The 16642-nt window shown below is 51.8% G+C and overlaps 1 protein-coding gene across 1 annotated transcript in view; it reads left to right on the forward strand.

Annotated features, from left to right (window-relative positions):
* Positions 1-6525: 6525 nt before the first annotated feature.
* DDX54 (DEAD-box helicase 54) overlaps positions 6526-16642 on the forward strand; it is a 71615-nt gene continuing 61498 nt past the window's right edge. Inside the window, exons 1-4 of the mRNA XM_068120793.2 lie at positions 6526-6752; positions 6868-6991; positions 13062-13132; positions 16070-16258. Of these exons, the coding sequence (XP_067976894.2) occupies positions 6612-6752; positions 6868-6991; positions 13062-13132; positions 16070-16258 (525 nt within the window). The 5' untranslated portion in view covers positions 6526-6611. The remainder of the gene's footprint in view (positions 6753-6867; positions 6992-13061; positions 13133-16069; positions 16259-16642) is intronic.

Raw genomic sequence — 16642 nt, forward strand, 5'->3', positions numbered from 1 at the left:
AAAAAAAATTTCACGTGCATACGTACATCTATCTCCATATATAAGATTAGTATTCCCATCAGCGAATTGACGGGTCTTATATTCGAGGATTCAGTATTTTCTCACAGGATGGAACCGACCGATTTGCAGTAGATGGAAACAAAATGGCGTACACGAACCACGTGACCAGAATTTTCCGGACACGCCATGTCGGGATTCTCTGTACAGTATACTGTGTACATATACATGAACTCCACTTTAACCTCCACTACACACCCTCCACCCCCGCATTCACCACCATCCCTTCTATATCCCATTCCTCACAATCTTCAGTTTCGTTTCTTCCTTCTTTTGCCAACATACGTACATTATATGACTATGAGGGATTGAAGACGTGCATTTTATTGCTTAATATATACCGTACATATAAACCGATTGACAACTTTCATGTAATCGGCGTTTTGTAGCGGTTACCGCTGGATGTACATAATCGCCTTGCACCGGCCAGAACACGGCCAGACGCGCCTCTCCCGGGCATGCCCGGACTCACTGTTCCCGGGCACGCCCGAACCTCCCGGGCACGCCCGGTCTCGTCTTTCCCGGGCATGCCCGCTCTCGCCTTTCCAGGGCTCGCCCAGAGCGTCCGGGCATGCCCGCTATCGCCTTTCCAGGGCTCGCCCAGAGCGTCCGGGCATGCCCGCTATCGCCTTTCCAGGGCACGCCCAGAGCGTCCGGGCATGCCCGCTATCGCCTTTCCAGGGCTCGCCCAGAGCGTCCGGGCATGCCCGCTATCGCCTTTCCAGTGCTCGCCCAGAGCGCCCGGGCACGCCCAGCCTCGACTTGCCAGGCCGCAGCCAAACACGCCCGGGCAGGTCCAGACTCGCCTTTCCAAGGCTCGCCCTTGATACCCGGGCATGCCCGGTATAGCTTTTGCCGGGCAAACTTCCCGACATAAATGTGTATATATATTGTTGCCCGAAAAACGGGCTTGTCAGAATACCTGAGCTGTTTTGTTTCAATAAAGCAACTCGGACGAATTCCGTCTTTGGTCGCGTCAATTCTTTCGACTCGCGTTGGAGCGCAGTTCCTTCATTGGTGACCTACCGACATGGATACGGCAGTGACGCTTAAACTGCCTACCTTCTGCGAGACTCACGCGGCTGTTTGGTTCGCCCAGGCGGACTCCCAGTTCGCCCTGCGAGGCATCACCGCGGACGACACCCGCTGCCACCATGTTGTGGCGGCGCTCGGTTCCACCACCGCGGCCCGCGCCTTGAGCCTCCTCCAGCACCCGCCGGCTGCTGACAAATACGACGCGCTGAAGACGCTCCTCCTCGGCGCTTTCGCCCTCTCACCGACAGCACGCGCACGGCGCCTGCTTGACCTGCCCGAGCTCGGCGACACGCGCCCGTCCGAGCGCATGGACTATATGCTCTCGTTGCTCGGCGAGCACTCTCCGGCATTCCTGTTCCGGGAGCTGTTCCTCCGTCAGCTGCCTAACCCGGTAGGCCTCGCCCTGGCTGGCACGTTGATCACGGATTCCCGCGCCCTCGCCAGGGAAGCCGATAAGATCTCCTCGGCGGGCCAGCACATCGGCGCGGTTACCTGGAGCCCGCCGCCGTCTGAGGCGATGCCCACGACGCCCGAGCGCCCTGCGCGGTTGGAGGCCGAACTGCCGGTGCAACTGGCGGCCGCCACGCCGCACCGCCCGCTTCCGACACGACGGCCGGGGCCTCCACCTGACCGGGCGTGGTGTTATTACCACGCCAGGTTCGGACACAAGGCTCGGACGTGCCGGCCCCCGTGCACTTTCGGCAGGTCGGGAAATGGCCGGGCCGGCGTTCATTCCCAGCCATGAGCGCCGGCCACTCGGGCAACTTGCTGTTTATTCGGGACAAAGCGTCTGGACGGCGTTTCCTGTGCGACACCGGCGCCCAACTGAGCGTCATACCTGCCTCCGAGCAGGACAGGCTGGACGCAGTTTGCGGCCCCTCTTTGGTCGCTGCTAATGGCTCGGCCATACGCACTTTCGGCCCACGCGTCGTCACCCTCTGCTTCGGCAGCCAGCGCTTTCAATGGACTTTTGTTACCGCCAGCGTCCCCGTGGCTTTGCTGGGCGCCGACTTCCTCTGCGCGCACGGGCTGCTGGTCGACGTCAAACGACGTCGCCTTGTCCACGCCGAGACCTTCAGCTCCCTGGCGTGCACAATGAGCAGCTCCGCGCCGACCGAACTGGCGTGCGCCCTCCCGGCAACGAACGAGTTCGCTCGCCTGCTCGTGGAATTCCCGGCCCTCACGCGGCCGACGTTTTCGGCCGTCGCGGTGCGGCACGGGATCGAGCACCACATACCCACTACGGGCCCGCCGGTCTACGCCAGGGCCCGCCGCCTCGACCCAGCCAAGCTCGCCGTGGCAAAGGCCGAATTCGACGCGTTGGAGCACCTCGGCATCGTGCGGCGCTCCGATAGCGCGTGGGCCTCGCCACTGCACATCGTGCCAAAGCCGGGGGGTGGATGGCGCCCGTGTGGCGACTACCGCCGTCTCAATGACGCTACCACCCCCGACAGGTACCTGATCCCGCATATTCAGGACTTTTCCGCCCGTTTGGCGGGACGGGTCATCTTTTCGAAAATTGACCTGATACGGGGCTACCACCAGGTACCTGTCCGGGCGGCCGACGTCCCGAAGACGGCCGTCATCACACCGTTCGGCCTGTTCGAATTTTTGCGGATGCCGTTTGGCCTCAAGAACGCGGCCCAGGCGTTCCAGCGCTTGATGGACGGCGTGCTGCGCGACCTGCCGTTTCTTTTCGTCTATCTGGACGACATCCTCGTCGCCAGCACGTCCCGCGCCGAGCACCTCCTCCACCTCCGAACACTGTTCGGTCGCCTCAGCGAGCACGGCTTAATTGTCAACCCGGTCAAATGCCACTTCGGCGCGACGACCGTTGACTTTTTGGGCCACCGCATCACCAAGACCGGGGTCGTGCCGCTGCCGACCAAGGTCGAGGCCATCACCACGTTCCCGCGTCCCCGTTCCATCAAGGCCCTCCAAGAGTTCCTCGGCATGGTGAATTTTTATCACCGATTCGTGCCCCGCGCTGCTCAGCTCATGCGGCCCCTTTACGAGGCCCTCCGGGGCAAGCCGGCCAAGCATGACATTGTTTGGTCCGCGGCCATGGACGCGGCCTTCGCCAGTGCCAAACGGGCCCTCGCCGACACAACGCTGCTGGCTCACCCGGTGCTCAACGCGCCCATCGCCCTCACTACGGACGCCTCCAACTACGCGGTGGGCGCCGTCCATGAGCAATGGGTGGACGGGGTTTGGCAGCCACTCGCTTTTTTCAGCCGGCAACTCCGGCCGAACGAGTTAAACTACAGCACGTTCGACCGCGAGCTGCTCGGGCTATTCCTGGCCGTTCGCCATTTCCGACACCTCCTGGAGGGCCGCCCGTTCACGGCTTTCGTCGACCACAAGCCGTTGGTCTACGCAATGGCTAAGGTCACGGAGCCGTGGTCGGCCCGCCAGCAGAGCCACCTCTCCGCCGTGTCGGAGTTCACCACGGACATCCAGCACGTCGCCGGCAAAGACAACGCCGTGGCCGACTGCCTTTCGCGGGCCAGCGCGAACGCGGTCCACCTCGGCGTGGACTTCACGCTCATGGCGGCCGACCAGACCACCGACGCCTCGGTGCAGGCACTCCGCGTGGCGGACACGGGCCTCCGCCTGGCCGACATCCCCTTCGCGGGCACCGTCCTGCTCTGCGACGTCTCCCAGGGCCAGCCTCGCCCCATCGTGCCCGTTTCCTGGCAGCGCCGCATCTTCGCCTCCATCCACGGCCTTTCTCACCCGGGCCTGAAAGCTTCTCAGAAGCTGGTGTCGGCGCGTTTCGTCTGGCACGGCCTTCGACGAAACATCCGCGACTGGGCCAACGCCTGCACGGCCTGCCAGCGAGCCAAGGTCCACCGCCACACCCAGGCCCCGCTGGCACCTTTCGCCGTGCCTGAACGGCGTTTCGACCACGTCCACGTGGACCTGGTGGGCCCCCTGCCCCCCTCGCGGGGGTTCACCCACCTGCTCACCATGGTGGACAGGACCACCAGGTGGCCGGAGGCCGTGCCCCTCACCTCCACCACCACCGCCGACGTGGCGCAGGCGTTCATCGCCACCTGGGTCGCGCGCTTCGGCGCACCAGCGGACATCTCGTCCGACCGCGGCCCACAGTTCACGTCTGAGCTTTGGGGCGCGGTCGCCCGTTCGTTGGGGGTCACGCTGCACCGCACCACGGCCTACCACCCCCAAGCCAATGGGTTGTGCGAGCGGTTTCACCGCTCCATGAAGGCCGCACTCATGGCCGGCCTTCAGGACGACGGTTGGGCCGACCGGCTGCCGTGGGTCCTTTTGGGCCTTCGCACGGCCCCCAAGGAAGACCTCCAGGTGTCCGCCGCCGAGCTCGTCTACGGCCAGCCACTCCGCGTCCCGGGCGAATTCGTGCCTGACGCTACCAGTCCCTGGTCCGCCGCTCGCCAGCGCTCGGACCTCCAGGAGGCCGCCCGACGATTTGCCCCCGTGCCGACGTCCCGCCACGGTGGCCCCCAGTCCTACGTCCCCCCGGCGCTTCGCACAGCGGAGTACGTCTTTGTGCGTCATGACGCGCCCGGGGGGCCACTCCGGCCGCCGTACGACGGGCCCTTCCGGGTCCTGCGACGGGGCGACAAGTCTTTCATCGTCGACTTCGGCGGCCGGCCGGACCGGATTTCTGTGGACCGCCTCAAACCGGCACACATGGACGTCGACCGACCACCACGGTTGGCCCTTCCTCCGCGGCGAGGCCGCCCCCCGTCCACAGTTCCCCCCGCTCGACCACCCACCACCACGTCAGACCCCTCCCCACGACCCTCCAGGGGTCGCTTCGGCCGGGTCATCCGGACCCCCCTTAAATTGACCCTGCCGGTGCAGGTCGATTCTGGAGGGGCGTGTGTAGCGGTTACCGCTGGATGTACATAATCGCCTTGCACCGGCCAGAACACGGCCAGACGCGCCTCTCCCGGGCATGCCCGGACTCACTGTTCCCGGGCACGCCCGAACCTCCCGGGCACGCCCGGTCTCGTCTTTCCCGGGCATGCCCGCTCTCGCCTTTCCAGGGCTCGCCCAGAGCATCCGGGCATGCCCGCTATCGTCTTTCCAGGGCTCGCCCAGAGCGTCCGGGCATGCCCGCTATCGCCTTTCCAGGGCACGCCCAGAGCGTCCGGGCATGCCCGCTATCACCTTTCCAGGGCTCGCCCAGAGCGTCCGGGCATGCCCGCTATCGCCTTTCCAGTGCTCGCCCAGAGCGCCCGGGCACGCCCAGCCTCGACTTGCCAGGCCGCAGCCAAACACGCCCGGGCAGGTCCAGACTCGCCTTTCCAAGGCTCGCCCTTGATACCCGGGCATGCCCGGTATAGCTTTTGCCGGGCAAACTTCCCGACATAAATGTGTATATATATTGCTGCCCGAAAAACGGGCTTGTCAGAATACCTGAGCTGTTTTGTTTCAATAAAGCAACTCGGACGAATTCCGTCTTTGGTCGCGTCAATTCTTTCGACTCGCGTTGGAGCGCAGTTCCTTCAGTTTCATATAAATAATCATCATTATGTTGTTATTACTTGTCGTAAGCATTACCTCGGAATTCCAACAGCAGCAACAATCCGACCAAGATTCCGAGAAATATACTCCACTGACGAGACGCTGAATATTCCCCTGTCGCCATAGCAACAGTTTGTATCGAGATGAGGCCTACAAACTTTACTTTATAAATGTCTCCTCTGTCAGTCTTGGCCGGTTTCGTCATTATTTACATGTTTAATAATAAATACATTTGCCTTTATAACATCAGTTTTCTCTTTGTCTCTTCTCTGTTCCTGAGAGCCACCACGCCAGGGGTGGGTGGTTCGTGTGCAGCCACTCGGCTGCTGCTGGTTTCATCATTTTCATTGGGCACGTCTGCCGCTGATGCAATGCCTCTCTATAACCAGTTATGTGGTTACTCATTTATGCACGACCTCAGAAGGATGACAGGCTGAGTCAGCCCCACCCGGCGTTAATTCAACGGTATTCGAACTCAGGTTCTTGGGATCCCAAGCCCGCACTCCTAACCCCTAACCATTAGGCCAACACCTTGCTGACAACATTCGCTTGGTAATGGCAGCACACATATGCCCCTGCAGGCCGCTTTCCAGATTTTAATTTTATTGTCTGTCCTTCTATCATTAAGTAGAACGCAATACTTGTTTTCCTATAGCAAACGTTCTAATAGTAATACCTCCGAAGCTGCTTCTAAAACTGTACTATTTTGATGCTCAGAACGTTTCGCCTTCTCCACGTTTCATCATCCATGACAGCATAGTTAGTAGCAATACCTCGACATTTTTTTTAGCGTGTTTTATTTTTTACTCACTGATATATATATATATATATATACATATACATATGTATATACAAATTATACTCATTAATTTGTGCTTTAATAATCTGTATAGTTACTGAGAATCTGTAAATAAAAAATCTGAGGAAGGAATTTTTTTTTTTAATTCAATATGGCTGCGCCCTTATGATCGTGGCGTGTCTGCATTAAAAACGTGCTCATAGTAAACATGTTGCGGCAAAAGCGCTTTGCCAAAAAGCGCAAGGGACGGCCGCAGAAGCAGCGTTCTGACTCGGAGAGCGATGGCGAACCGGTGGGACAGCTTGAGACAGAGTGGGAACAAGCTGAAGGAGAAGACGATGCGATACAGGTCCATGTGAACTCGAACCTCGTTTTCGTACAAACATGTGGCCGGCACATAAACCTTTTTTTTTTTCTTTTTCTTTTTTCTTCACCGATGTGGTGTGTGCTTCTGTGTGTTTCAGACGAGTCGAGTACGAGCTCTCACTTTTCCAAAGGCGGATGCCCCAGATGGGGAGCTCAATACCCGAAAACTCGTCCAACAACAGAATCGAAAGAAGAAGAAATCTGGTGGATTCCAGTCCATGGGTAGGGAAGCCAGTTTGGAAGACGAGTTGGGGTGGAAGTTTTTAGTATCTTGTCATTTGTATGTAAAGTAATTGAGCAACTGAAGTAGGATTGCATCACTTCTGTTTATATGGAAGGAAGTAAGTAACAATTTGGGTAAGGAGGAGTATTTGTGTAGTTATGGATGAGAGCGGAGGTGGGGAAATGTGGTGACACACACGCACGATGGTGGATACTTTGAGACCTGAAAGGGCTCCGTTCCACTTTCTGAAACCTGAATATGGAGATGACAACCAACCAAAAACACACACACACACACACACACACACACACACACACACACACACACACACACACACACACACACACACACACACACACACACACACACACACACACACACACACACACACACACACAATATCAGTATAATAATTTGTTTAAACACTGATTTAAGGCTCATCAAGGAGCTCATATGTAAATCACATGCAGGACAACAATATTATGGCGCTTTTCCACTGCGGTACCGAAGTGTAACCAAAACAGGTTTTTTCGTTTTTATATTGCCAAGCGAACCGTACCGTACCTAAGTACCTTTGCTAAATTTGGTTCCTGCTATGGATAGGTACCAAGCGAGCCGAACCCGTACCTATGGGTGGAGCTAGCAATACTGCAGACCGTTGATTCGTCAATCGCAATCGTCACAGAACCGTCACGCTATGTTCATTCTTTGTTTGCGCCGACGAACGAGGCCCAAATTTTCGTTGTCAGTCTTCATAATTGTCTGCAAAAGTGTCTCTCTTTTTATCTGTCCTCTTTCTGGCATCTTTCAGCTTCTTCTCAAACACTTCTTTCTCAAACACGTCCTCCCTTTTTTTGCATTTCGCTTAAAAAAACTCATGTTCAGATGAAACGAGATCTCGCGAGATCTTTGTCGATTGAGTCGATGTCGATTGAGATCTCGCGAGATCTTTGTCGGCGAGGTCACGTCTTTTCAAAGCTGTCCATGCGCTCACGCTTTTGAAGTTAAGTAATTTTTCACAATTGTGTTTTTGTCGAAACTGTATCTATCTTTCGGTGTGTGTACCTATAATGTGTCCTGAGGAAGATTCTCGGTGTTAATTTTCATACCTGTATAAAAAATCGTTGGTTAATTTGTGTTGCGTCTTTTGAGGCCTTGTAGGCTACCGTGTCCTACCTTGAGGCTTTGTTTTTCTCTCAGCGGTCCGTCGATTGTGCTGCAATTACTTTCGTTCTCTGTTTTTGTCCCAGTCTTTTCACCCCACACGTCCTTGTTTAAAATCTCAACTCAAAAAAATATATATATATTTCCTTCTCTGTTCTTATTCGTTGTTCTTATTCGTTTATTCGTTGTTCTTATTTGTTCGTCCATTCTTCGATCACGTGTTTCACCCCCATTTCCATTTTCCATTTCCCCAGATAGTTTTCACTGCTCAATTTAAAATTTTCTTAAACTTTCCCCTGAAGTACTGTATTCTGTCGTATATTATAACACCTTTTTCTTCTTCTTCTTTAAAAGGATGCTTTCGACTTGCTCACCAAATCTATTCATTCCAAAAAAAAATTCCATCTCTTACAGTTCCTCTTTTCTACGTTCCCGAAACTCCTGCACTCCACCCCTCCTTCAGCATCCTCAAACGTATTTTTAACTCGGTCACAAGAAACTCATTTTGCAATAAATGTTTGTTTTCCATTAATCGTACACTTTCTAAAATCCAATCTCACCCCTCCCCTCCAAATCTTCCCCATCACCGCTCCCCTCCAAAACTTCTCCATCACCCATCCCTTTCAAATCTTCCCCCTTGCCCCTCCCCTCCAAATCTTCCCCATCACCCATCCCTTTCAAATCTTCCCCCTTGCCCCTCCCCTCCAAAACTCCTCCCACACCCCTCCCCTCCTAGACTCTACCTCACCCCTCCTCCTCAAAGCGTCCTCCCCGCTTCTTCCTACCTTCCAAATCTCACCTTCATCTGCCCCAACCTTCTGCCTCGCTCTTCCCCCTCCTCAAATAACACCTCACTGTGCCTCACCCAATCACCATCAAACCTTTTGTCCGCCCCATCCTTCCCTTTCTCCAAGCTATTCTGAAATCTCTGACACACCTTCAACAGCTCTCCCTACCTCTTCCTCCTCTTCCACATCTTACCCTACCCCTCCCCCCCTGTTCTGTATCCGATGCTTCCCCTTCCTCTTCATTAACGGTATGGACCTCAAACATCCAGGGCCTTCGCTCAAACTTGACTGATCTCTCCATACAGGTTGCTTCTGACAAACCAGACGTGATCTGCTTAACGGAAACTTTCCTCCTTCATGATGTCTCTGATTCCTTGGTATCTCTCCCAGGTTACTCCCTCCTCTGGTATGAGAGACCTGAGCCTCGTCCTGGAGGTGGGGTTGCTATCTTTATCAAAAACTCTCTTCCTCACTCTCCCTGCACTGCCCTCTCTCCACCTCACCCCCAGGAATACCTCTGGCTACGGCTTCCCCTTCGCTCCCACCTTTTGTTCATATGTGTGTTGTACCGTCCACCAAACAGTGATGACTCCATCTACATCTCACTGTCTGATAATATGGACCAACTTCTATCTACCCATCCCAACTCTCTCTTCCTCATATGTGGTGATTTCAATTATCACCATGCCAGTTGGCTGGGTGTGGGTACTTCTCTCACCAGCCATGGCTCCTCAGCAAAGGACTTCTGCGACTCACTGGGACTGACACAATCTGTCAATTTCCTGACCCGGATCTCAGTCAACGGAGCATCTTCTCTTCTGGACTTGGTTATGACTAACTTCCCTGAAAATGTCTGCTGCTCTTCTTCTGCTCCAATCGGCTCATCTGATCATGTGCTTGTTAAAGTGGACATCTCTCTGACCATTCTCAGAGAGCCTCCTCAGCGTCGACGAGTCTGGCATTTCACTCAGGCCAACTGGCACGGTCTTCAAGCAGCCATCAATCATCTGGACTGGTCTCCCATCTCGACCGCCTCTGGCATCAACTCATCCTGGGAATTCTTCCAAAGTTATTTGCTCTCTCATGCACAGATTTATCCCATCTCGTCTTCAGTTGTCATACCCTTCCTCCCGTCCATGGTACATGGAATCTTGTGGTGAGGCTGTTGCCCAGAAACAACTTGCCTTTGTCCCCTGGAAAGCAATTCCAACGGAAGGAAATCTCATTTCCTTTCACAAAGCCTGAAACAAGTGTGTGTCCACCCTCAGGAGAGCCAGGAAACAATATCTCTCCGTTCTCAAGACCGAACTCTCTTATCTGTCTCCCTGTTCCTCATCCTGGTGGCGTCTGGTCAAATCTGTTTCTGGTGTTTGTTCCCCCTCCATCCCCTCCCTCACCTCAAACGGCTACACAGCTGACTCCGCACATGAAAAAGCTGAATGCCTCAACTCTGTGTTTGCCTCTAAATCTTGTGTCCCAAACCCATCCCTCTCTGTACCCACCGTACCCAGTCATACCCAGCTGCTCCTGGACTCTGTGTCCTTTCCTCCTGACAAGGTGGAAAAGTTTCTGTCAACCCTCAACTCTGATTCTGCAACTGGACCTGACGGCATCAGCCCACGGGTCCTAAAACCTGTTCTGCCGCTCTTTCACTCCCTCTCTCTGTTCTCTTCACCCTCTCTTTTGCTCAAGGTCATCTGCCATCTGCTTGGAAATCAGCCAACATTACCGCTTTGCACAAAAAGGTGCAAAAACAGATCCGAGCAACTACAGACCAATCAGCCTTCTCCCAATTATCAGCAAAGTCATGGAATCCATCATTGCTTCGGATATGAAATCTTTCCTCTTCTCCAATGGCTTGATCCCTGATCATCAATTTGGTTTCAGACCAGGTCACTCCACTCTGGACATGCTGCTTCTGCTTTCTCAACAATGGATGGAGGTCCTCAATGCCAAACAGGAAATTAGAGCTGTCTCCCTTGACATATCACGTGCCTTCGATACGGTCTGGCATCCCGCTCTGCTCACCAAACTCTCCTCCTTTGGTATCCATGGAAATCTCCAGGAATGGCTGGCGGACTTCCTCTCTAGTCGTAGTCAACGTGTGGCCCTGAATGGGTTTCTCTCATCTCCTCTTCCTGTTCAGGCTGGAGTTCCCCAAGGCAGTGTTCTGGGCCCTGTGCTTTTTCTGGTCTTCATCAATGATCTCCCTGACTCTCTTGAAAATCCTCTCTATCTCTTTGCTGATGACTCTACTCTCTGCTGCTCCATACCTCATCCCTCAGATCGGCAGTCTGCAGCCTCCTCACTCTCTGCAGACCTGGACAAAATCACAGACTGGGCAAACAAGTGGAACATGTCTTTCAATCCTGACAAATCTCACACTCTTCGATGTCTCTCCGAAAAGACCGACTGGACAACCCTCCCATACACTTTCTGAATAATCCTCTCCAAGAAGTTCTGTCGCTCAAGCTTTTGGGTCTCACTATCTGCCATGATCTTTCCTGGGAAAACCACATTTCAAATCTGGCCTCCAAAGCCAGTCGCCGACCTGGCATCCTCCGTCGTGCGAAGTCATTCCTTGGCACACCTGAGCTCCTCACCACATACAAGGCTTTCATCCGCAGCTCAATGGAATACTTCTCTCCCCTCTGGGCTGGTGCTCCTGCCTCACACCTAGCTCGTCTTCACGCTGTTGAAACCAAAGCGTTCAGAATCATTGGAATCTCCCGCGATGAAGCTAACTCCGAGGGCCTTTCACTCACTCACCGCAGGCAGGTTGGTGGTCTTTCCGTCTTCTACCGATTCCTCTCCGGCCTTGCCCCCCCAGCTCTCTCTGGGCTCTGTCCCCCAAATATTCCTGCAGGTTGCACAAGATCTGCCTGCAACCCTCTTATGGTTAAACTGCCAAAATCAAGACTCTCTGCTCACCTTCACTCCTTCATTCCTCTTTTCTCCCGCCTCTGGAACAAACTCCCTCACTCTCTTCAATCCCACCCATCCCTCCAGGTCTTTAAAACAGCTGTTCACCGCCATCTCTTATCTTCCCCCATCCAAAACCTTGATCTTTTCTACCCCCGCTAATTTCACCCCAAATCCACTTTTTTAAATACCAACTTCTTTCCTGGAAGTCCTTGGCGTCCTTGTGTGTTATACTTCTTCCCCCCCCCCACCCCCCCCCCCTTTCCCACGCCTCCTCCCCACAAGCCCTCTCCCTCCCACACATCTCCCGATGTCCCTGCTCTCAAATGTTGTGTTTGTGTGCTTCCCCTTCTATCCCCATCTTGTCTACCGCTCCCTCTTTTTCTATATTTTGTTTGTCTGTCTGTTTGATTTGTTTGTGTGATAAATGTTAGCTCTTTCACGAGCCTCGATTCTGTATACAAAAAAAAAAAAAAAAAAAAAACCTGACGAAGAAGTAAAACACAGCTTCAAGTTCCTCCATAGTGGCAGAGCTGTTTACAGTTTATTGTCGCATAAGAAATTACGTCACCACAACGGTCGCGTTTTTTTTCCGTCACTTCAGATAACCGCCTATTTTCACGGTTCTGTTGTGCGATGGAAAAACGACACAGGGCCGTACAGTACCGTACCCAACCGTACTGTGCAATGGAAAAGCGCCATGAGTAAAATCCGTGTATTTTCACATTGATTACCAGAACACTTGTCGACGAACACATATGGATTATGGTATTTGAACCCAGGTTCCCTGTATAAGCCATTGATCGGGTCAGATGGGTTCAGATGGTACTTATTATCACCAAGTTTTTAAAATGAGGTCTATTTAAAAGTGAAACTATAAATCTCTTAATAATGGTGTAGAATGTAGATCATTCATGGTGTGACGAGTCAAAGCCTTTGCTCATTTCTTTCGTTGGTTGTAATTTACTTTTCCGTGTGTTGGAAATTGGAATGGAGTCCTTCCTCCCAGGGTCTAAAGTATGAACTTTTTTTTCTCGGATCGCGTGTTTAGTACCAAGTTGTGACTTTTTCCTGTTCTCACATCACTGGTCCCCAAACAGCCAAGGATTCAGATGACCACATTAATGCTATAATTTTGTATAATCTTTCCTTTCCTGTATTTATCTTTGTTCATTATCTTCTGCTGTGTTTGAAGGGCTTGGATATCCAGTGTTTAAAGCAGTGATGCGTAGAGGTTACAAGATTCCAACTCCAATTCAGCGCAAGGTAAGCAATGTGAGGCAGTTGCTGATAAACGTGAGCTGCCTTTTATTACCCCGTGCACACACAGAGAAACGTGGAGTTGAGTAATTGGTTTACTTCTCTGTCTGTCCTTCTGTCTGTTTGTCTATGTGACTACAAATGTCAGTTTATGATCAAGGACCAACTTGATATCTATTTAATATTACATTTTGAACATGAATCGGAAAACGAAACTGTAGTTTTGCAGTACTTTGGCTCTGAATTTGTCCTGATCGCACATCCGCACAAGTAAGATTCTTTTTTCTTTTTTTTCTGTCTGCCTGCCTGGCAGTCAAATAGAAAATCATTCCAAACAAAAAACTTACTCATTCTATGCCTCTGCATCACCAGAGGCATTGTTTTTGGGTTCTCCATCCGGCTGTCCGTCAGTGCATCCATCCGTCCGTGATAGGTTTTCGGTACCGTGATAATTTAAGAATGGCTGACGGGATCCAAGTCAATCTTAGTACAAGTATGTGTAATGATGCAAATATTAACTGATTAGATTATGGGGTCAAGAGGTGACCACACACTCACACACACACACGCACACGCACACACACACGGACACTTTGAGACCTGAAAGGGCTCCGCTCCACCTTCTGGAGGATCAGAGGATGTTAGGTAAAAATTCTGTTACTGTGCTAACTTGTGAAAAAGTGATGAGATTTTGACCAAACTCCCTTACTCCTCTCTATGGTGCACTGAAGCTTGTGGTGAGGCAGTTGCCGTGAAGCAACTTGCCTTCACCTCATGGAAGGCTAATCCAACTGAAGGAAATCTCAGTTCCTTTCACAAAGCTCGGAACAAGTGTGTGTCTACCCTCAGGAGAGCCAGCAAACAATATCTCTCTACTCTCAAGACTGAACTCTCAAACCTGTCTCCCTCCTCCAAATCCTGGTGGCGTCGAGTCAAATCTGTTTCTGGTGTTTGTTCCCCCTCCATCCCCTCCTTTACCTCAAACGGCTACACAACTGACACCGCACGTGAAAAAGTCGAATGCCTTAACTCTGTGTTTGCCTCAAAAATGTACTGTCCCGAACCCATCTCTCTCTGTACCCACTTTTCCCAGTCGAACGCAGCTGCTCCAGGACTCTGTGTCCTTCTCTCTTGACAAGGTGGAGAAGTTTTTGTCAAACCTCGTCTCTGATTCTGCAACTGGACCAGACGGCATCAGCCCACAGGTCCTAAAATCCTGTTCTGCCACTCTATCTCACCCTCTCTCTGTTCTCTTCACTCTCTCTTTTGCTCAAGGTCATCTGCCATCAGCTTGGAAATCAGCTAACATCAACGCTTTACACAAAAAGGGGCAAAAACAGATCTTTGCAACTACAGACCAATCGGCTTGCTCACAATAATCGGCAAGGTCATGGAATCAATCATCGCTTCTGACATCAAATCCTTCCTCTTCTCCAATGGCTTGATCTCGGATCATCAATTTGGATTCAGACCAGGTCATTCTACTCTGGAAATGCTGCTTCTGCTGTCTCAACAATGGATGGAGGTCCTCAATGCCAAACAGGAAATTAGAGCTGTCTCCCTTGACATATCACGTGCCTTCGATACGGTCTGGCACCCAGCTCTGCTCTCCAAACTCTCCTCCTATGGTATCCATGGAAATCTCCATGCATGGCTTGTGGACTTCCTCTCTGGTTGTAGGTGATTGATGACATATTATCACAACCTGTCAAAGCATGGAACAGTGGGGAAGTAGCTGACTTCCTTCGACTCATGAATTCGAACTCCAAAGGCTACCCACAGTTCACGAGGCTTGATCTCGTTCACTACTGCTACTGCCAGCACCGTGACATCGGTGTCAACTGTGCGCATCATGAACTTCAACCCTTTCTTCAAGGCATCCTCCGTCGTGCGAAGTCCTTCCTTGCCACACCTGAGCTCCTCACCACATAAAAGGCTTTCATCCGCAGCTCAATGGAATACTGTTCTCCTCTGGGCTGGTGCTCCTGCCTCACACCTAGCTCGTCTTCACGCTGTTGAAACCAAAGGTTTCAAAATCATTGGAATCTCCCGCGTTGAAGCTAATTCCGAGGGCCTTTCACTCACCCACTGCAGGCAGTTCGGTGGTCTTTCTGTCTTCTCCCGACTCCTCTCTGGCCTTGCTCCCCCAGCTCTGTCTGTGCTCTGTCCCCCAAATATTCCTACAGGTCGCACAAGATCTGCCAGCCACCCTCTGATGGTTAAACTACCAAAATCAAGACTCTCTGCTCACCTTCACTCCTTCATTCCTCTTTTCTCCCGCCTCTGGAACAAACTCCTTCACTCTCTTCAGTCCCACTCCTCCCTCCAGGTCTTCAAAACAGCTGTTCACCACCATCTCTTATCTTCCCCCATCCAAAACCTTGATCTTTTCTACCCCCGTTAATTCACCCTCAGATCCACCTTTTTGAAATAACAACTTCTTTCCTGGAAGTCCTAGCAGTGTCCATGTGTTTGATACCTCTTGCCCCCTCGGCCCCCTTCCTGTGCCTCTTGGAGAAACAGGTGTGGAAATGGCATTTCGAAAATGATCATCAAGAAAAACGAAATTCTCTATCAATGCAGTCTTGATCGAAATCACCCTTATAACCCCAATAAATAATCGCTGACTGCTTCTGCTTCATCCCTTCTACGCTTTGGAATTATTAGTTATAACTTCATGATTGCACAAATCGGCGTTATCCTATCATAGGATGGCGAATGTTGTTTATGATGAGTCTTGAGGCTCATGTCATGTAAAAGAGGAATTCTTGGTTTTAGGTTTTTTAAAATTCTGCATTCCCTGTATGTTTAATTCATTATATTTTACTGCACTTTGCTTGTGTTTATTAATCTCGTTCGTCATGTTGTTTTAGATTTTTATGGTTATCAATCTCCCCTTGGTATCGATGTGTATACTGTGGTCTGATGTTTCCATACATGCAGTGTATACCAGTGATAATGGACGGCCGGGACGTGGTAGCAATGGCAAGAACAGGCAGTGGTAAGACTGCGGCATTCCTCATCCCGATGCTCGAAGGGCTTCACAGCCACAGTGCTAAGGCCGGTGCTCGGGCCCTCGTCCTTTCACCGACCCGAGAGCTTGCCCTGCAGACCATGCGCTTCACCAAGGAGGTGAAGGAAATATTTCTTCCCATTTTATTGTTGCAATGGGAGCTTAGTACGATTTGACTGTTTGAATTGGGTCATTTTATGTTGTTCCAGGGGTGATTATTAGGGGACCAAGGGTACCCTCTTGAAATCGTTCAGATTTTTATTATTAATGATTCCATGAAATTTGTTGATGAACTCAAAAGCCATCTTCATTTTTCGATCGATTCAGTTCAAACTTTGCATAATCGGGTCTGGGCTGCCATTGTCAATGACAATGTCACGCTCTTGTCCAATCAGAGTGGGACGTCTTGGTCCCCGGCATCACTGCTCGCAGTTTTAATTAATTATTTTATTTTTAATAGGATATCAGTTTTTCTGTCTGAGCAGAATTCTGTATGGAGTTTA

Source organism: Myxine glutinosa, chromosome 6 (assembly GCF_964187855.1).
Source record: "Myxine glutinosa chromosome 6, kmMyxGlut1.1, whole genome shotgun sequence".
In the NCBI taxonomy this organism is placed as follows: Eukaryota; Metazoa; Chordata; class Myxini; order Myxiniformes; family Myxinidae; genus Myxine; species Myxine glutinosa.